This window comes from Suncus etruscus, chromosome 17, assembly GCF_024139225.1.
Source record: "Suncus etruscus isolate mSunEtr1 chromosome 17, mSunEtr1.pri.cur, whole genome shotgun sequence".
Taxonomy (NCBI): domain Eukaryota; kingdom Metazoa; phylum Chordata; class Mammalia; order Eulipotyphla; family Soricidae; genus Suncus; species Suncus etruscus.
Window position 1 is genome coordinate 30,421,586 of NC_064864.1, and position 22,137 is coordinate 30,443,722.

The 22,137-nt window shown below is 43.0% G+C and overlaps 1 protein-coding gene across 1 annotated transcript; it reads right to left on the bottom strand.

The window, feature by feature from the left end:
• Nucleotides 1-886: 886 nt before the first annotated feature.
• On the bottom strand, nucleotides 887-21,883 carry LOC126033392 (annexin A8). The gene is made up of 12 exons (XM_049790392.1): nucleotides 21,863-21,883; nucleotides 16,571-16,661; nucleotides 15,084-15,178; nucleotides 13,882-13,995; nucleotides 12,965-13,055; nucleotides 12,121-12,200; nucleotides 11,182-11,241; nucleotides 10,567-10,660; nucleotides 10,249-10,344; nucleotides 8,745-8,803; nucleotides 6,460-6,582; nucleotides 887-955 (listed from the first exon to the last, which is right to left on the bottom strand). Exons 1-12 carry the CDS (start codon nucleotides 21,881-21,883, stop codon nucleotides 887-889), a joined length of 993 nt encoding a protein of 330 aa, XP_049646349.1.
• Nucleotides 21,884-22,137: the final 254 nt, after the last annotated feature.

The window sequence follows — 22,137 nt, forward strand, 5'->3', positions numbered from 1 at the left end:
TTAGTAGGAAATGGGACAAGGACCAAAGGTCTTTTTCATAGAGCTGGGATGATTAAGAGAAGCTGTATAAGGCTGCTCTCTTTTGATACTTGAATAAAATAAGATCCAGAAGACCAAGATCCAAGACCACAGAGCTACTTCCACTGCATTATGTTCTAGAGAAGTTTTGTCTCATGCAACTTAGTGTTCTTGACTTGCTTGATTATATTTGCTATAGAATTCTTTGCATTTTTTGGTAGATTTTTATTTTTTTTAAATCACATTTAAATATTCCCCCTCCTTCTCCACCTTATGCCACTTAGAACACAGGGTCTCATGGATATTGTTTTGTTAGTAGGTTAGTGAGAGAAGTTTCCTTTTAACTGTTTTTAAAAGAATTTCAGATGAATATGGAGAATGAATATAGTGACATCTAATGGCCCAAAATACAAGATTTCCTTTCACAGCTTCTAAGAGAGAGAAATCTGAAAACAAACCTGCTTTTGTAGCCTGGAAAAGAAGCTGGGATGTTTACTTAAATTTCTTATTCCATGGTCCCTTCTCATTCAAATTAGTAGGTAAAGGTGGGGTTCAGATTCTGTGCAACCTATGCCCAGGTGCCTCTGACTAATCAAGCTTAGAAATGTCTGTGGTGGAGGAAGAAACATGAGATCTAGCAAACTTCTTCCTGTTGACATATTTGTTGTTCAGATTGGTCAGGGAAGATGATAGAGGGAGGAGCTTTAGATTATTCCTTTTCTCTGGATCAGAAAGCCTGACTGGAAACCATAGGAAGCTGGAGAGAGAAGACTGAAAGACTTGCTGTGCCCACCCTATCCCCTTCATTCCAGGCCAAGATTAAGCAAGCAGGACCATAGATATGAATTCTTGGTCATTGTTCATGTCCTTATGAGTCTGAGGGGTCGCTGCCCACGAGGTTCAACAGGGCATTCTTGTAGTCACCACTGGTGTCATTCTGAGGACAGGAAAAAGAAGAGGATTAGTAGGGGGTATCTGTGATGTTAGCTTTTCAGCATTGTATTGCCTGGCACATTGTTTTTTTTTTTTTTTTAGTTTTTTTTCTTTATTTAAACATCTTGATTACATAAATGATTGTGATTAGGTTTCAGTCATGAAAAGAACACCCCCTTCACCAGTGCAACATTCCCACCACCAATGTCCCAAATCTCCCTCCATCCCACCCCACCCCCACCTGTACTCCAGACAGGCTTTCCAGTTCCCTCATTCATTCACTTGATTATGGTAGTTCTCTGTGTAATGATTTCTATAGCTGCACTCACCACTCTTTGTGGTGAGCTTCATGAAGTGAGCTGGAAGCTCCAGCCCTCCTCTCATTGGCTCTGAGGATTGTTGCAAAAATGACTTTTATTTTTCTTAAAACCCATAGATGAGTGAGACTATTCTGTGTGTCTCTCTCTCTCTCTCCCTCTGACTTATTTCACTCAGCATGATAGATTCCATGTACATCCATGTATAGGAAAATTTCATGACTTCATCTCTCCTGACGGCTGCATAATATTTCATTGTGTATATGTACCACAGTTTCTTTAGCCATTCGTCTGGTGAAGGGCATCTTGGTTGTTTCCAGAGCCTGGCTATTGTGAATAGTGCTGCAATAAATATAGGTGTGAGGAAGGGTTTTTGGTTGTATTCTTGTGTTCTTAGGGTATATCCCTAGGAGTGGAATAGCTGGGTCTAATGGGAGCTCAATTTCCAGATTTTGGAAGAATCACCATATCGCTTTCCATAGAGGTTGGACGAGACAGCATTCCCACCAGCAGTGGGTAAGAGTTCCTTTCTCTCCACATCCCTGTGCCTGGCACATTGTTGTACAAGCCTAAAATCCACCCTCTGTTGTTCATTTCTTTCTTGATTCTCGTTGTGCTTCTTCTTCTTTTTTTTTTTTTATGATAGAGGGGTTTGATATAGAAAATAAATCACAGGGCCCGGAGAGATAGCACAGCGGCATTTGCCTTGCAAACAGCCGATCCAGGACCAAAGGTGGTTGGTTCAAATCCCGGTGTCCCATATGGTCCCCCGTGCCTGCCAGGAGCTATTTCTGAGCAGACAGCCAGGAGTAACCCCTGAGCACTGCCGGGTGTGGCCCAAAAACCAAAAAAAAAAAAAAAAAAAAAAAAGAAAATAAATCACAAAGGCAGTGCTGCTTTTGAGCAAGGGGGCTGTTTTGGTGGCTAGGGATTTTTTCATGTCTCATTTGGGACCCAGGTATCCCGAGGCATTCATTCCTTGAGCGCAAGCCATGTTCTACTCAACATCCTCTTCTGTATATCAAGGAACTGAGGCTAAAAGAAAATGTCAAAAGCTACACCTGGAGGAAGAAACTCAGGTAGAAAAGCCTGAGAATAAAACATTTCTCACCGGAGAGATAGCACAGCAGCATTTGCCTTGCAAGCAGCTGACCCAGGACCTAAGGTGGTTGTTTCAAATCCCGGTGTCCCATATGGTCCCCCCGTGCCTGCCAGGAGCTATTTCTGAGCAAATAGCCAGGAGTAATCCCTGAGCACAACCAGGTGTGGCTCAAAAACAAAAAACAAAACCAAAAAAATAAAAAAGAGTTTTTTGGGGGCCGGAGAGGTGGCACTAGAGGTAAGGTATCTGCCTTGCAAGCACTAGCCAAGGAAGGACTGCGGTTTGATCCCCGGCGTCCCATATGGTCTCCCCAAGCCAGGGGCAATTTCTGAGCCCTTAGCCGGGAGTAACCCTGAGTAGCAAATGGGTGTGGCCCAAAAACCCAAACAAACAAATAAACAAAAATAACATTTCTCATTATCAGCCTGGGACCTCTCCCTTCTCTGTTATCAGCTGGAGGGAATGGTTTTTATACAACTTGGACCACAGTTCCATCTGTGGCCAAGATCACCCTTCATCACTGAAACTCGTTTTCAAGGCTCCAGTAGCATTTTCCAATAAGATGGATCCTACCTATCCAATGGGTTGAGCTCCAATTTTCAGAGGTTTCTTATTTATTTTATCATTGTTTGAGGAACTATGATTTGCAATATTGACTTCATTTTTGTGGACTATAAAGACCTCTTAGTTATTAGGCAGGTAATCATTGGACAGACCCATTATGAATCTGTTTACACAGAGCTAGGAGGAAAAGAAATTGTGTCGGCTAATTCTCTTTTCAGATAGTTGAGAAAAAGGAAAATCAGAAGGATGATTCATCTAGAGCCACAAAATGAGTAAGTTTTGAGACTGGGGTTACTTCTACTTCTCTATGCTTTGGAGAAGTTTTGTCTCATGAAACTTAGTCTTCTCAAACTGCTTAGTCATATTTGTTTAACCAATTATTTGTATTTCTTTTTACATTTTAAACTACACTTAAATTTTTTTTTGGGGGGGCATACCTAGTTGTGGTCAGGGTTTACTCCTGGCTCTGTGCCCAGGGATTACTCATGGTGATGATTGGGGGAACCATAATAAGATGTTTGGGATTGAACTTGGGCTAGCCAAATACTATACTATCTCTGTCCCCTCACATATGCTTTCTTTATATATATATATTTCTTTTTTACTACGTATATGACAACTTTCGTAATATGATTAAAAATCACTCATTTGTTTGCTTTTTCAAATGTTTGAATATAAAGTTATACATGGTCTTCCACCTTTTTCTATTTATTTTTATGAAAGAGTTGAATGATGTGGCAAAAGAAACTCAGGCTAAACTAAAATGATACCTAAATGAATGAAAAAAAATAACTATACAGTATACATCAAATAAAGGGCTAATATCCAAACTATATGAAGAATTCACAAAACTCAACAGAAAAATCAATAATCTCATCAAAAATGATGAGAGGAGGTGAACAGGTATTTACTTGAAGAGAACAAATGGCTAGTAGGCATATAAAAGTATCTTCCTCATTACTTGTTTTTAGGAAAATGCATATCAAAACAACAATGAGCTATCATATTAAATTGAGAATTGTCTATATTATAAAGACGGGAAACAGCGTGCATTGGGTGGGGTTGTGGTGGAGGAGAAACCCTCATACATTGTTGGAGAGGGGGAGGTCATCTGGTCTAACCTCTATACAAAACAATATGCATACGTCTCATAAGACCCAGTGATTCTTTTTTTATATATATTCCAAGAGCACAAAAACAATTCTAAAAGATATGTGAACATCACTTTTAACTAAAGTATATGAAAAAAGCATATTCTCAATATCAGATGAATGGATAAAGAATTTGAGGTATGTATGTATAATGGAATGTTATACAGCTATAATAAAAGAAGAAATCTTGTAGTTTGCTGCAACTTGAATGAAACTGGAGGGTATCATGTTAAGTGAATTAATTCAGAGAGAAAAACCAGAGAGAGAGAGAGAGAGAGAGAGAGAGAGAGAGAGAGAGAGAGAGAGAGACAGGGGAAACTGTCTTCTGTAGAAATGGCAGGAGGCATGGAAGGGGGTAGGGTGGAAAGTAAACTGGGGACATTAGTGGTGGGGAATGTGCACTGGTGAAGGGATGGGTGCTGGACATTGTATGAGTGAAATTCAACCAAGAACAACTTTGAAGTTATATCTCATGGTGATTCAATTAAAAATTAATTAAAAAAGAAATTGTGAAGTGAAGATTTCACTCACTTGTGTAGTACAGAGAAACATATAGATGGTGCAAGCCAAATAGTCTTTAAGTGAAAAACTAAGATTATCAAAGGGAGCTGGTTTGAAGCCAAGAATAGGCCACTGGAAACACTTTAAGTAGTGGTGAAGGGTCTTGGAAACTTTAATAAAAGTTTTGGTACTTTGACTGTGGTAAAGTGACTATACAGTGGTATAATAAAAGTGAACACAATTGTGACATTTTGTCCAAAATGAAATGAACAAAAATTATCATATAAAATCCTCATAACAATGATATCACTATTGGGAACTATTTTTCTTTGATGGAATCTACAGAGAGTAGTCATCTACAGCCATAGAAGAGAGAAGGAAATAATTTGGTCAACTTTTTTTTTTTTTTATAATTCCAAGTAATTTTTTTTTTTGGTTTTTGGGCCACACCCGGTGACGCTCAGGGGTTACTCCTGGCTATGCGCTCAGAAGTCGCTCCTGGCTTGGGGGACCATATGGGACGCCGGGGGATCGAACCGCGGTCCATCCGAGGCTAGCGCAGTCAAGGCAGGCACCTTACCTTTAGCGCCACCGCCTGGCCCCTAATTCCAAGTAATTTTTAAGTGACAACTTTAGACAAAATGGAAGAGCATGATTTTCCTGTCTTTTGCCTATAAAAGTGACTATATTATTGATTATATACTAATTGATCTGCTAATTTATATACAACATGAGGTCTAAATCATAGATGGGTCAAAGTCATGTTTCACTGAACAGTGTTTTGCTTTCTTCTAAATTTTGGCTGTGACTTAATCTCACAAGGTTGGTGAGAGGGATATTTCCCTTTTGCCACAAATATTACATAAGATTAGAGGACCTCATGACACGTGGTTGGAACTGAGTCAATCTTTAACTTAACACAATAGTGACCTAAGATACTTTGTTTAGATTTTTTGTCTCTTGACTAGAAAAGAATAAAAGCTCCATTCTCACATCCCAACCTATATATCTATAGAATCTATATATCCCTTTGAAACCATTTTAAAGCAGAAAAAACATTTTTTTTTTTTTTTGGTCTTTGGTGGAGCTCAGGGATTACTCCTAGCTTCTTGGCTTTGGGCTCAGAAATCACTCCTGGCAGGCTCAGGGGACCATATGGGATGCTGGGAATTGAATCCTGGTCCATCCTAGGTCAGTCGCGTGCAAGGCAAATGCCCTACCACTGTGCTGTTTCTCTGGCCCCCAGAAATATCTTTTTGAAATATTGTAATTTACGTGTTTTAAGAAAATATAGTTAACAACAAATCTTTATAAATAGTCTGCATAATAGTAGCTATTATATATTTTTCATATTTTGATTCATGCTAAAAAGCCTGTCAAGACCTCAATTTGTATTAGTGGTTAGAAGATCTATTTCTGTTGACATTATAGCAGTTTGGTAATTAATTACAATTTCTCAGCTCTCTAATATACTGGAATCATTTAGGAAACTGAGGTCTATCTAATTTATCTTCTTAGAGTTTTGCTGCAAGGACTACATCAGTCTTGATCAGAATGCTGGACCTGATTCTGACTAAGCAATTTACACTGGTTGACTCTTCAGATATGGTGCCTTTACAAAATTTGGAGTGCTAGTTTCAAAGGGGCAACCAGATTCAAATGCCAGCCAACTTTCTGCACTTTCCAAGCTGGGCTTCCCACAGTTTTTGCACTGCTCCCCTTTTCCATTCCTCTCCTGGTCCTGGATCCCTTGCTGACCCCTGTTACATACCACATGGCAACAGATGCAGAGTGTGACATCCACTGGCAAGGGATATTTACACCTATATGCCTGTATTTCAAACTGGGTTAGAACTAGGAATTCACAGCTTACCATGATCATGCTGCTGAGGGTCTTGCCATACATTTTCTTAAACTGACACTTGATATGATTTAAGTCAATCTCACTCCTGGAAACAATGTTTCTTATCAAGGTGCCATCAGAGGTTCCTGCTCCCTGGATAAGACACAGCAGTCAGGAACTGGAGACACTTCTCTTGCACTTAGATGAACCAAGAGTTTGATCCCTGCCATACCATATAATCCCCTGATCCCTGCTAAGAGTGATTCTTGAAATCAGAACTAGGAGTAAGTCCTGAGCACTGCAGAATGTGGCCCAACCCCCCCAACCACTCTGCACACACACACACACACACACACACACACACACACACACACACACACACACACACGCAAACACACACACACATACACAAAGACACAGACATCAGAGGTTACTCTTGATTTTCTGGTTCATCTCTACCAAGGTGGTCTGTTAGATGACACCTTATTTTACCCAAAACAAAGATCATCACTGATTTATTTGTATCTGTTTGTTTACAACTTGGTTTCACCCAAAACAATGATTATCTTATTTGTAAACTTGGGCAGGATAGGCTCAGCATAGCCTGAACTATGTGCCCTTACTATGTAATTACTGCTCCACCTGGAGGTGGTCTCTATACTCAATCAAAACAGTTCTTGCAGGCGGCTTACTAGAGAGAGGAGGTAGAAGACTGCCAGACTATATGTGTTTCATCCTCAGCCTGGTTTGGATTATTTCATGCATGACCCTGATTCAGACTCATTCACCTGGAGTTGGAGATATGGCAAGTGGGGTGATTTTTACAAAGGACAAAACTGTGCTATGAAGTCTAAGAGCCAATGAGCGGAGATGGAGATACAGGAATGAACCTCTACTTCTGCATGTGAAGCTCTAAGATGGAAGGATGAGTGGTTCTGAGTTTCTATATCCTCAGTCTCTTCTCACTCACTGCCCATATATTTTTCTTTATTAAAGGACAGATGCTTCAAACTTTGGTTTGTTTTTCAAATTCTGGACCCCAAAATGCTCATTGATCTAGGACTAAGATTTTTCTTGGACAACAACATCCTGAAATTCCACTGAATAGGCAGAAGCATTTACTTTCATATTTGGCTAACCATGCTAAATGGGTATAATGGTCAAATCCAATAAACTCTCTCATTTCCTGGTCAGAGAGCTTGGCATTCAGGGCTTCCAGCTACCCCAGACATCAGAGAAGGTGTATTCCCAAATAAGGTGCTCACTCACTGTAGCATCAGGGAATTATTTTCTAGTTTGGTTCTAGATAGAGAAACTCCTCCAGATAGGAATAACATGGACATATGTAAATTTTAGGACTTCAGAAAAGGTAAATTTCACATGGTTTAATCTGCTTCTGAATTTATCTCTTCAAGTAGGAGGGACCTTGACTTTCTGCCAATCCTGACCTTCCTTTCCAGGAGAATGTGGGATTAGGGAATCCTGAACCTCCAAATCCACAATACTGACAGCCCCAGTAGGAGCACAACTAAATTTGATGGAAAAATAGCCTCTGAGCCAACTCAGCTCAATAAACAAAACCAATTAATATAGAAGGTTTACCTAGCAACAGGCAGCTTAGTAAATCCTCAGACAATGACTTTTATGGCCTTATGTGAGCTCTAACAATTTTCACAAATTTTCTTTTACTGAAGTGTTTTTTGATAATTCTAGTAGCTATTTTGTTGTAAAAAGTGATACAAAATAAATTATTTTAATATTATTTTAAGATTTAAAATATAAAAAGGGGTGATAAATTGCAATGTATCGAAAATATCCACTTGCTAAGGGGGTAGAGTGGAGGGCAGACACCGGGGACAATGGCCACATTGGTATTGAACATTAAACAATTGTATTATGGTAAACCACAGTGTTTAAATGAAATTTTAATTTTAAAAGAGAACCAAATTAGGTTTAGATCAAAGGGTCGTCACATTCCTGCTGTATGACTTTGAACTTAAGCCTTAGTTTCTACATCACTGGAATGGCACTTACAACTCACTCTCATAGCAAGCAAGTTCAGTGCAGTAAAAAACTTGTGAAAGCACCCTGCTTTCAGCCCCAGGACATGCTACTTCCTTTCTTCACACTCAGGTTTTGTTCTGAGAGCTAAAATAGTCACGATTCCCCAGAGTGCTAAGAGAAGATTCCCACGAATGGAAGGTAGTGGTGATTCTGAGCTCCCCAGCTTTGTAGCTGGTTACTTGCGTGTGTGTGTGTGTGTGTGTGTGTGTGGCGGGGACTGAGAGCAGGAGGGCTGGATAAAGAACCGTTACCTTCATGGAATAGTACAGTCGTTCTGCAAAGTAGCTGTGGATGTTCCGGGTACATTTCACTAGCAAAGAGGAAAGGTCTGTTAGGATCAGATTATGGGTGACATTTCATATGTCTATTTATTATTTTGGGTCTTGAGGTTTAGTATTGAGCAACTCTTGGCATATTTATTTCTGTGCCTGCTTTATTTTAAAATGAGAAGTCATATGTTGGTAGGGTAAGAAAAAGAAGAAAGCCAGAGAAATTGTATATAGATCCTAAGGCTCAGAGTGGGCAGGTAAAGGGTGAGTATACTATGTAGTTGGGTGTTCACAGTCTAGAAACAGTTCCGCTAAGAATCCAGCCAACTGCACTTTGAATTCCACTGTGGCAAGTGGTTCTTGCTCCTCCATCCATTATTGAGGACCCGAGGGGCATCTGACCTAGAGGGTGGGCTCATGCTTGCCTTGATGGATGTTACTTCTGGGAGTCAGCTTCTGACTCAAAGAATACTCTGAGCTTGAGGGAAGTGGGGCATGTGTTTACACCCCATCTTTCTGGTACAGTGTGGCTTTGTTACTTGACCTCTTGCCTGGAGCTGACCTGCCTGTGAGGTGAATTATATGAGTCATAGTGGATGAAAAAACAAATAGGAAAGGATCACTCATTTTATTTTGCTTTTCTTCCCTGAATATTATGAAGCTTTTTCAAACCAAATCTAGGGGCTGAATTTGGGAACCTGGATTGGAGCAGCGAGCATATCTACCTAGATGCTTTGACAGAGATTGAAATTAAAGCTGGCTGTGAAATGTCAGATGTTCCAGTCCGCCTTGTGAAATTGGGACACTTGGAGTTGCTCATCTAGGTTCTCAGCACCAGTGGAATAGAGGTGACAACCTGGTATGTAGGTGAGTGTCCCATCTCTGGGGCCAAGACTTTAGCTCCCTTATGGGAGAGAGGAGGACACAGAATTCTTCATTCTGCAGTGGCTCCTCCTACTGTAATCTTAGCTCTTCCATCTCTATAACATGGGCTCTGGAATACTCCTTTCTTGTGGTCTTAATCTCTGCTTTGTGGAAGGCTCTCAAAGTTTCTTAGCATCAGGCCTCAATCTCTCATTTTAAAACTCAAAACTGAATGTCAGTTCTTTAATCAGTAGCAGGAACTGGGCCCAAAAAGGTGACTATTGCCTGGGCTTTACAACTGAACTGAAAAGTCATATGTATGGTAGATCGGGTCTGGCATCACATCGGCACTCACAAATTCACACACCTACATATTTACTCAGCACTATATATCAATCATGTGGGCAACTCAGAGAACTGCTCATGAAGGACCTGACACACTAAAGATATGGTGGAATTATTCTAGGCAGAAGGTTAGATGCAGAGTATGTAGGCAGGGTGAAGATGTTTTCTAAAGGTGAACAAAGGGATGTGGTTTCTTGCTAATGCCACTCTGAACTCTTATTTGCTCCACTTTTGAGTCTGTGTACACACAAGTCTGAACCCTTGAACCCTGTCTTACCCACTGTGAGCATAGCCTCCTCCAGTGATCCATGCGTTTCACTCTTGATGCTGTCTTCAATGCTCTTGCCAGAGATTTTTTCATACTCCTCAAATACTGCAGAGAGAGAGAGGGTTTTGCTTAGGAGACAATTGGATCTCAGGGTAAAGCTCCCAGTATTTTATCAGAGTTACTGGCCCTAACCTCTGTCTTAGTTGTAGAGGATGAGTCCAGGGCTTTCTGGCTCTGTCTCGTCCCAATTCTATTTTGCAATAAAGGCCAAGAAACATTATGGTATTCCCATATGGCCCCAATATTGCCTTTCTCTGTGCCCAGTACCTCTCATCAGATGTGTAGCACTGCGTGTGCAAAGGATGGTGATGAATTTCATCTCATCAGTGCCATGGAACTTCTCACCCGCTGAGAACAGATCCTAGTAGAGAGACACCCATGACAAGCCAATGAAGAAGAGTAGGAGATAAGGGACAATGTCTTAGGTTTGGTGTTGAAGGCTTGGTCCCTGGCTATCCCACTAGGTTGACATTGTCCCATATTTGGGAATTCCTCTGGCGGACAGCTTGCTCTTGCTGAGCATTTCAGTTCTTTTCTTCATCCTGAGCTATTGTAGGAACCACTTCCCTTAACTCTGCCTTCAAGCACCTCTCCAGACAACATATAGAGAACTAAATACATTTAGCCCTTCAAGGACCACTACTCCTAGAGAATCCGGCTGTTCCTACTAACACTAAACTTTAATAGATCCCAACAGGTCAGTTTTCTACACGTTTCAGCCTACCAACACCCTAAAAGAGGGAGACTGGAGTACTAAAGCTGATCTGGGTCCCAATCTAGTATTGTAGAGCAACCACTCATCTTAACACTGGATAGAGACACTAGATGAGAGTTTCAGGTGCAGAAGATAAGACCAAAGAGCTACTGAGAGCAAAAACTCACCTGAGCATCTTGGAGGGCGAGTCCTGGGTCCACAAAGCTACTCATGTCATCTCTGCTGCCCTAGGATAAAAGAGGGTCTGTTAAAAAGTTAGGTTTATCATAGTAGTCAAGGTGGATGGGGAACCTTAAGGGGGCCATACAGGGCCTAATTTTGGGTTTAGGTCTGGCATCTTTTGTATATCAGGGCGCCTCTCTCTAAGGTTGGAATTTGCCATTTGAAATACATCTTGGGGGGACGAGCCCAGAGAGATAGCACAGTGGCGTTTGCCTTGCAAGCAGCCGATCCAGGACCTAAGGTGGTTGGTTCGAATCCCGGTGTCCCATATGGTCCCCCATGCCTGCCAGGAGCGATTTCTGAGCAGACAGCCAGGAGTAACCCCTGAGCACCGCCGGGTGTGGCCCAAAAACCGAAATACATCTGGGGGTCTCTCAGACAGAGCTGGAGCAGTCAATGAGCAAAGGCAGTATTACCTCAAGTGGATGACACTGCCTTGTGAAGGGATACTATCAGAACTGTGGAGAGGTGGTAGTGTCCTCAAATGCAATTGAGGGGGTGTTTCTATTTTATTTTCTTAAAGAAGATACATTTTTAAGGAGGCTCTGAATGATTTTTTATGTTTTTCTGAAAAAAAAATAGTGGGCCAAATAACTCTGAGTTAAGTGCTTGTGAGCAAAATGCTTGTCATGGAGCTTTGCATGAAAGGTCAAGGCTAAGGTGGTGGGACACTTCTCATATTTCTGAGGTGACTGTGTTTATGGGGGTCCTGTAATGAGAATAATCCAATCACAATGAAAGGTTCCAGTGAAACCTGCTACTGGGGCCAATCCAATCCCCTCCTGTATCTTATTCAGTCTATTCTGTCAGAGAGCTGCTCTCTGGACTGGAACTGTTGGGAACCCCCATTCCCTGGGGCTTCCTCAGATTCAAGGCTGTGATACCTGCAAGAGGCACACCAGAATCCTCTCCAAATAGCCACTGGTGTCGCCTTTAATGTCTTCCTCCAGGCTGGACCCATAGGCTGTAAGGGAGACAGAAAACAAGATCAAGGGTATGGGCCTGATTTCCTCCTCCCAGTGTCTTTTCCCATGCTTCTGATAACTTCTAGGAAAGACAAGTTCTTGTCAAGGGGAGAGGACATTATGAATAGTTCTGAGTGACAGAGGTTTAAGCCTGTGGTTATTCAGAATTAGGAACTGACATAAACTACTAATCCAGCAATGGAATTTATAGAAGCACAAAGGTCTGGGCAGAGGCTGTCTAGTCTGAGTCCTTGTGTTCCCAGCAAAACCAGAATATTTAGGTAGGCTCCAAAGCAGGCAGGTCCCATGGAAAATGACCCAACTTCTGCTTATCCCTTACATCCCATGACCATAATCTCACTTAACCTCTGTTCCACACCCTCTTAATGGAACAAGACCCTGCTAGTGGACCACTTCATCCCCTGGGTCAGTCTATGTTGATCAGGGAGAATTCAGATCTGTCCACTTCTGATTCATACCATGACTCACACATAACATTGCTAAGCCACAAATGGGCAGAAAATTTAGTGGGTGGATGCTCCTCTCCCCTAAGGATTGTACCTCTAGTTGCATATAAAGAGAATCTAAATTATGTTTAGTGTCTGTATCTATCCATGTGTGGAAAAGCCCAGAAAGGATCTTTGCCAGTGGAACTCAGTATGCAGTTTGTATTTCATCCCAGGTTAGGCTGCCAAAGTTTATGACTATATTCTCAAGTGAGCCTTTATCAGGCTTTCAAGCACCCTCTCTGCAGACCACTTACCCTCCTCATAGGCCTTCATTATTTCCTGGAGCTCTCTTTTGGTTCGAGAAGCCAAGATTTCAATGATGACTCCCTCCTTGGTTCCTAAACCCTGTAGATAAAAACCTTTGTGTTTTGGAGGGTTCTGCTTCTGCCTGCTGCTCTTTCCACATCTTTTGTGGTCAAAGCAGAGGTCTTTGCCTGGAGATGGTCAGAAAAAGCTAATTTGGGCAAGTGGCATGATAATCATGTCTCAACACTTCCTTCTGGGTCTAGGAATGGTCACTTAGTATCTCCAAGTCTCAGAAACTGCAGAAGTCAGAGGGGTAGATTTGAGGTCCTATATACTAATATATGTTTTTTTCTCTAAGTGTTCTTTCAGAGGTTGACTATTATTATTGGATCCCCTAGTCATATGTGAAGGCAGTGCTGGACATTTACTGAAACCAGTAAATTTTCAAAGAAAAGTTTTAAATTCCTGCACACCTACTCCAGCAATGTCCTGAAAAGAACTGATCTAGCTATGTGACAACAGACTTTGTTGACAATCTGAGCAACAGACTGAATCTGGCTTGCTTCAGCTAGCATCCAGGAAGCAGTGGTCCTCAAACTTTTTAAACAGGGGGCCAGTTCACTGTCCATCAGACCATTGGAGGGGTTATAGTAAAAAAAACAAAAACAAACTATGAACAAATTTCTATGCACACTGCATATATCTTACTTTGAAGTGAAGAAACAAACAGGAACAAATACAATATGTGGCCCGTGGTCTGTAGTTTGAGGACAACTTCAGGAGAGCATATGACAAATAAGACTGCTCCAGGGGACCTCAAAGATCCTGGTACCATACTTTCTTGGGGAACAGGTTCCTGGCATCACCTTCCTCCCAGGCCCATATAAGTGTCTCTGTTCCCACCCTTTCCCACATGTGTCATTACCTTCATGGCATCATATAGCTCCTTGGCTTCATATCTGTATGGCGGGAACATGAGGGCCCTGATGAGCCTCTCAAACTTGCCACTCAACTCTGACTCCAAGGACTCAATGAGATCCTAATGCAAGAATCAGGAGAGGTGAGAATTTGGACTTTGCATCCACCTGACTCAGGAGTGGGGAGAACTAGCAGGCCCCCCAGTGTGGGTTCTGCATGCATTAGGCTGGTGTGGACTGAAGTTACACTTGGGTGAGCAACTTTGCCTCCCCTCACCTGGGAAGTGCGTTAGACTTTCACTTAGAAGTTGGTGTGAACTTGTGTGTTCAACTTAGTTTTCAGAAATTCTGAAGTGTATGTTTGTGATTGCTCATCATGATTGTGCTCTGGCTCCAAGACTCTGAATAAAATTATGGATTAAAGTATCTATTCCACATACAACTTCTAAGAGTAGAGTAGTTTGTCTCTACAAGGGACTCACAAGGCCAGTTCCAGCCAACGTGAGTTAGACAATGTACAAAAATTCCTAATCTTGTTGCTTATAGGTTCTAGAAATTTGAACATATTATACAATATCTTGGACTATCAGTTTTCTTCTTGATGGATGATGCAAAGTTGTGAAGATTAATAAAGAAATTATTGATTCAAAAACCTACATTCGTTTCTCTCATGGTATGTTTTGGTTTCATTAATCATCTCTCTTTATTGAATGTTTAGACTAACAATGTGTGTTTATGGGGAACTCTGCTCCACATTTACGCACAGCAGGATAGAGAGATCCAAGCCTCAGCAGCACCACATAGGAAGAAAGCTGTGACATGAGATAATGTGTCTTTGGTATGCATTAAAGTGAAGGGTGTTCCAGACTCTGGAACATGATGAACAAGTGTTGGCGCAATTGGGTTGTGTGGCCTTGGAGCAAAGATGAAGGAGCAGAGTGAGAAAGTTGGCCAGTTTGTGGAAGGCCTGACACCAAACCAGGAGGGGAGGGAGTCAGAAGGGAATATGTGAGTAAAACGCAACACAGTGAGTTACAATACATTTCAGGTATAATCAGTGCACAGTTTTTGTCTAAAAGTGTTCTCTGTGCAGCAGGTTTTTGGCCGACTAGTTTCTGGGGCTTTGACAGAGTTTATCACTGTGAGGGGGTATGAGTCTCTTTAAGCCCCCTGCCACTGCCTGCATCCTAATGGGCATTCTTCCCCATACCTTGCCATAATGAGCCTTGAAAGACTTCGCGATCTGCTGCCGCTGTGCATTGCTTCTCTTGGTGAGCACATCGATGATGGCCTGCTCGTTGGTCCCTGTAGGGGGTGAACAGTATGAGCACCTCCCACATCTGCCCTGAGAGGATCGAGAGAATTGTAGATAGGATAGGAGACAGCACATGGGGGGACAAGTAATATGACTGGGAAAACTTCAAAATGTGACCAATTTTCATGATGATGTAGGTGAGACATCTGGATAAAGACTCATTTCTCTATCCCTGCCTCTTATTCACAGAGTGGGGGAAATCAGTCCAGATCCAGATCACAGAGGCAGAATCTGATGATCCTCTTGTCATTTAGCCAGTGCTGGACCTTTTCTGGAACCCTTGGAGTTCACAAGTGTTACCTTCAGCTCTGCCAGCTTTGTGTGTGTGTGTGTGTGTGTGTTTGTGTGTGTGTTTGTGTGTGCATGTTTGTGTGTGTGTGTGTGTGTGTGTGTGTGTTCAAGGCTGAAGGCACAGAACACTAGACCTGTGTCTGAACCCAGCAGGGATAGATAAGGCCCTTTCTCCAATTCTGTTTTCTTCTTCAGGAAGTGAAAATAACAGCAAGGATTTTGGACTAGAGAGGTAAGACAGGGACTCCTGCCTTGCACACAGCTGACCCTAGTTCGATCTTTGATAATACGTATAACCTCCCAGCACTGCTGGGAATGATCCCTGAGCACAGAACCAGAAATAAGCCCTAAACACAGCTGACTGTGCCCCAACTCACTGAACCCCTCCCTTCTCTCCCCAAATAGTAATATTTCACAGGAAGTAGAGGAAATGGGCCTGCCTTCTAGATTTATCTAGGAATAAGACCAGGTCTTAATGTCCCATTTTATAAGGCATAGCCATCTAGGGAGTAACTCTTGCTTGAGAAATTGCTTGTTGGTTAAATTATTTAAATTGGGCTTTAGGCAAGTCGTTTTCTGTGTGCACTACATAGGAATGCAGATATGAGAAGGAAGCTGACCCCTGGGCTAGATAGAGGAAGAGAGAAGAGCTGCAGAGCTTTTCTCTGCAGAGCTTTGCAGGTTCACCCTGCAAATGCCCATCTCTCTCTTTTTTTCCAGGTGTGCTGCCAATATTGTCCCACATAAAATCCTAAAATCCCACATAAAAATACAAGGGATGTGTAGACCCTTGGTGCTATTTTACTAATGAGAAAGTTCAGACTGAGCAGAGTAAATTCAGTCACAGGATTCAACAGTCTGCTTCCTCTCTCCAGTCCTGGAGATCATGCAGACTCATGCAGGTATTGTGAGGAGTGAGTGCTGTGGGTTTTCTAGACACTGGGAGTTAGTGTGAGATGGTGATGGGAAGGGTCTCTTGGGTCTACCTGGCACCCCTTCTGCAGGGCTCTGAGTAGAAATCTCAGCAATAAAGCAGGCAGAGTTTCAGAAAAATATGGAGTTCCTAGAACAAGGCAGAGGGGGCCACTCACCAATCCCCTTCATGGCTTTGTATAGGATCTCTGCATCAGGGTCTGGGTTGAATTGGAGGCTTCCCTTCACCGAGACACCTTCCTGTTCGATCTGCAAGAGAACCCAAGACTGCTCTGAGCTGGGAAGGTGGAAGACATGCACCTCCCTGTCCACTTCAGCCCCACCACGTCAGATGAATTCCAGCTTGGCCCCTGTAGATTTGTGGTTGAGACTTCTGGCTCTATCTACCAGGCTGGTCTTCTCCTGCCTGCATTCCTCGAGTGAGGAAAGGTCAATGAGTTCCTTTCTGGTCCAGGGACTCAACTCCTGGATATGAGTTTCCTGCTGATGTGGGCCAAGGGGAAGTACTGTTTTTTGTTTTTTTTTTTCACTCTGCACATCAGGGTGGCAAAGCCTCACATATCGTTGGCCATACCCCTTGATATGTCTTTGACCATGGGGAGGTTGTAGAGCTGTCTTGGTCTTTTAGCTAAAGTGGGGGAGATCCTTCCTAGGTGGACTAAGTCACTGACACACTGAAAGACAAACAAAACAAAACAAAACAAAACAACAAAACCTCCCAGCTTTCAGTATATGCAAGCCTTGGACAGTGCTGTTGTGAGCATTCTTGAAGATGTCATTCTTTGGCATCCAACAGTTTACTGAGGTTCAGGACACTGTAATGACTTTGTATATGCTCCCAATTACCCACTTGTCTTTAAAGGTCCATCTGCCTGTGACTGTAGGGTTTCCACCCTTAACCTTCTTGCCAGGCTGGTTCTCAGATCCTTTGTGATAAAATTCCTGAGACCTGGAAGATGTTTCCTGTTTTCTGGGGTGCTGGAACTTGGAAGAAGTTTGTGGGGGTGGGGTCACTGCAGGGTGTGAGCACAGGGGAATAGGATAACAACGTTGTCTCCTAGGAGAATAAATTTTGTGGAATTGGGCAGGTCTCAACAGAGCTCTGAATCCCCTAGGAGGTCTATGACTCAGGGGCTTCTCCTTGGGATGAGTCAATTGTAGGAAAACTTAACTTTATAAAGAAAAGTGAGGCACCCTGAGACTCCTGGGTCTGTCTGACAGTGAGAGGTGCTGATTTTCTTCTGGGGTTATGGACATCACTATGTCCCTTTCAGAGAACACCTCTTTGTTAGCAGAGTGGTGCCAGCCTGTCAGTTTGTGGGAAGAAGCTATACATTTCTAGTATCTTCCCCTCTTGTGGTGTGAGCTCCAGATCAGGCTGGGCCTCTCCTAGCTAGTGTCATCTGAGGACAGACAATAGACTTGGCCACAGGAATTTCCACATGACAGGACAACCCATCCAGAGGAAGTTAGGTAGGGTTTCATGAAATCATATAGCAGAGAGAGTGCACAGACAAAGCATGTTTGAACTCAAACTCCTTCCAGAGGAGTGGCGTTGCTTCCTTTTTCTCTCCCCTTCCTTCCTTTCTTCCTCCCTCTCCTCCTTCCTTTTCTCCTTTCTTCTTTTCTCCCTTTCTCCTTCCCTCTCTTCATTCCTTCCTCCCTCATTTCATTCTTCATTCCTCCCTTTCCTTCCCTTCCTTCCCTCCCCTCCACTTCCCTTCCCTTTCCTTCCCTCCCTCCCCTTCCATTCTCCTTCCCTCCCCATCCCTCCCTCCCCTTCCATTTTCCTTCTCTTTTCTTCCCTTCCCTCCCTATCCTTCCCTCCCTTCTTCCTCCCCTTCCCTCTCTCCCTTTCTCTTCCCTCCCTTCCTCCCCTTCCCTCTCTCCCTTTCTCTTCCCTCCCTCCCTCCCTCCCTTCCTCCGTCCTTCCCTTCCTTACTCCTTCCCTTCCTTCCTCCCTCCCTCCCTTCCTCCTTCCTTCCTTCCTTCCTTCCTTCCTTCCTTCCTTCCTTCCTTCCTTCCTTCCTTCCTTCCTTCCTTCCTTCCTTCCTTCCTATTTTCCTTTATCCATCATTACATCCAACCCCTGCTTTAGATTTTGAAAATAAGTAGTAGATTGTCACATATGGCATATTTGTAGTGATACTAATTTTGAATAAGAGTTGAGAAATTTTTGCTTAAAAACATTTTTTTGCCTTAATTTATAATATTTGGTGCCATATCCCCTTACTTTTAAGTACCATCTTCAAAGAAGAAATTGCTAAAAGTAATTCCTTATAAAAATATCCTCTAGAGGGGCCGGGCGGTGGCGCTGGAGGTAAGGTGCCTGCCTTGCCTGCGCTAGCCTAGGACGGACCGCGGTTCGATCCCCCGGTGTCCCATATGGCCCCCCAAGAAGCCAGGAGCAACTTCTGAGCGCATAGCCAGGAGTAACCCCTGAGCGTCACAGGGTGTGGCCCAAAAACCAAAAAAAAAAAAATATATCCCCTAGAGAGTCTGTGTTATTCCAGATGTTGCTTACTGGTAAACACACATATATGTTCCTCTTACTTGGGGAGTCATAAACAGCTGCTCTAGCCATAGAGCAGCTAGTGTCGTAAATACCTTCTATGTACCAGACTCTGTCTTAATGATTTACATGCAGTGCTTTTCTACCTGACTTCTCTGAATGCTACCAATATCCCTGTGCCACTTTATAGGCAAGGAAGCTGGGCTTGTCTGACTTGCATATCTAATAAGTGGCTTATAAGCTGAGCTTTATCTCCCGAGGTTATAGATGGCTCAACTTTTTCCCCAGACCACAAATGTACTGGAACTACTCACTGAAGAAAGGCCTTACCCACAGGAATGCAGATTGTCTCAGCTCAGTGTTAAGATCTTGAATCACTAATGAATACAAGGATGAGTCAGGCATACACTCAATGAATACAGCAGAAACTGGTGGCTATGAGAGAAGCTCGCCTGCTAGGCCTGAGGCCCAACACTGTAAATGTGTCAGGTGTTTTGTGTGTGTGTGTGTGTGTGTGTGTATGAGAGAGAGAGAGAGATAAAGACTGAGAGACTAAAAGAGGCAGACAGAGACAGAGACTAAGATAGATACTTTACTGCACTGAGAAGCCTCAAAAGTGAGGACTTTCCATTCCATAATTTTAGGGCATCAGAGGCAAATTTCTGGAACTCAGGTTAAGTTCCAGATCTTCGTAGGAGACCACCTGTTATTGGAAAAAGGGTCTATCTTGATTCTTGCTGGGCCTTGTTAGCACAGATCACAACAGTGTCACTGAAAAAGTGACCCAATTCAGCCTCTGACTGGCAGTGAAGCACACTGAGATAGTCACAGAGAAGTTGCAACACCTTTGTCTGTCCCACCATGTGCTTCCCAGGACAATCTTGTAGACAGAGATTTTATATTTACAAGAGATGGGCAGATGAATCTACCCTACATTTAGGCCCACAATGGCAGATCATTTGTTCCCCCTGCAGTGCTGGTCCTGGCCCAGTGAGGTGCTCTGAAGATATTTGTTTTTACTTGGTAATCCAGCCAGCATTAGGTCTAGCTGTGATTTTGCTGTTGTGTAAGCTAGTTTAGGTTTGTGGGTAACTGAACCTACAAAGTTTGGGCTCCACAGATGCTAACTCTTATTAGTGTGCCAACAATTGGTGCCTGCTGGTTTTTTATCTATGGAATCATAGATTATTCATCTATGGAGGACACTGGTATCTACATTGTAGAGGTAGATGAAATTCAAGCAAGATATTGAATATGGGATGGTTGGGTGAATGCTGGCTTCACAATCTCTGTTCAGTGTCATCCATACTCATTCAGGTGGGCCAGGTTTCATTAGGTGGGCCAGATTCTCTCTTCTTGGGTGGGAATAGGCCTTGGTCCGGTCCCACAGGAAACTAGTCACCTTGATGAGTATTTGACTTCACAAAGTGCTTAGCACTGGGCTGTCCTGACACATCTGCTCTCTCGAAATCAGAAGCTAGAGGTTAGGAGGAACCTAGAGGCCCTGATAGGCCTTTGTCTGTCTTTGCTACTTTGCTTGGAGCCAGCAAGAAGACCATAAAAGCCCTTCAACCTCTCTGTCTACTCTGTTCACCAATTGTAATTGGAATCTTGGGCTTTGACATTTGGGACAAAGAGACTTTCTGAAGTAGCATAAACTTGACTGAGAGAAACCTGAGTAATACCAGGCCCCAGGCTAGTTGCTGGGAAGTGAGCACATCATGCCCTATCTCCGAGCAGCGATTTCCTCATCTGTAAACTGGTAGAGCAACCTGAAATTTTCAAGGGAGATGAACTGTGCAGGCAGCACCACACACCCCCAGATATCTACTTACTTTCTGTGTTCCTTGTATTTTAAACTCAGCATAGATGATCTCAGACTCAAAGAATTCCTGAGAGGTAAGTAACTAGGGGGTATGCTGGAAATTCCTTCCACCTCAGAATCTGCTTACACTATAGAAGCATTACTTTCAGCCTCCCAAAACCTGTGGACTGGATCTTCCTGTTCCCTCTCATGTCTTCTTAATTATGACAAGTTGTTGATCTCTGGAGACCATCCGACCCTGTGCTGGAAAAGCTGGTATTAATAGCTTTAAGCTCAATCTATTCAATCAGGTTACTCCCAGGTTTAGTAATTTTAATGTTTTTTGGAGGGGCCACTTAAGGTTTACTCCTGGCTCTGCACTCAGAAGTATCTCCTGGTAGGCTCAGAGACCACATGGGATGCTGGGAATTGAACCTGGGTCTGTCCCAGGTCAGCTGCATGCAAGGCAAATGCCTTACCACTGTGCTATCACTTTGGCTCCTGGTAATTTTTTTTTAAATGAAACAAGATAATTTTTATTGACTGAAACTTGCTTAGCTAAATGTCAGAGGAAAGAAAGAGGAATATATGTTCAAGAGAGAACACAGGCTTCTCCAAAGAGGAAATAAGCAAACAAAATACTATAGAGACAAGTAAGACAATGAGTGATCACAGGAGAATACAGGTTTGAAGAGCAAGCTGGGCTAGGACTCTCCATTGGTCTGAAGGAAAAGCAGTAGCTCTTTAGCTTGTTCTAAAAATCTTTTTCAAATCTGACTCTGCTTACATCTCCATGTTCATGTCCCCCTATTCACTGCCTCCAACCAAGGCTCTAAATGTATATTGATGTGATTTCCCACAAAGCCAAGATTCCCACTTTGGGATTTTCAAACACATATAGCCTCTGCAAAGAACCATCTGGCTGCTTTTCTTCCAGTTCCTAAGCTTCCCTTATTGCATTTCAGAGACATGTTTCTTTCCAGCCACGCAGTGTTAGAAGAGGGTTGTAATCTTACCTTCCTGAATGGGGTGGGATAAAGGAGTGAACTGCACAGTGCAGTAGGTAGGCAGACTGAATTGGCATCTTCTTTCCCAACACTATGCAGCAACCCTCTGCCTTCCCCTTTCACTTACCCATGCTTTCCACCAGGCCATTTCCTTCAACTTGCTTCTGTCTTCTCCAGGTAAATGAAGGTGCTCAGTTAGTCTCTCCTCACTTGGAGACTGCACTCTAGTTGCTGCTAGTGAGCAAACTGTTTGGGACTGGGTGTGGTGGTGCTAGCAGGCTCCAGGCTCCACCCAACACCACCTCTGCTTTAATGATCAACCCTCTGGGCTCTTCCAAGTTCTGGGTGCTTTTGGTGGCTCTCAGGCCCCACCCTGGCTCTGCCTGGGCCTGCCCTGTGGGA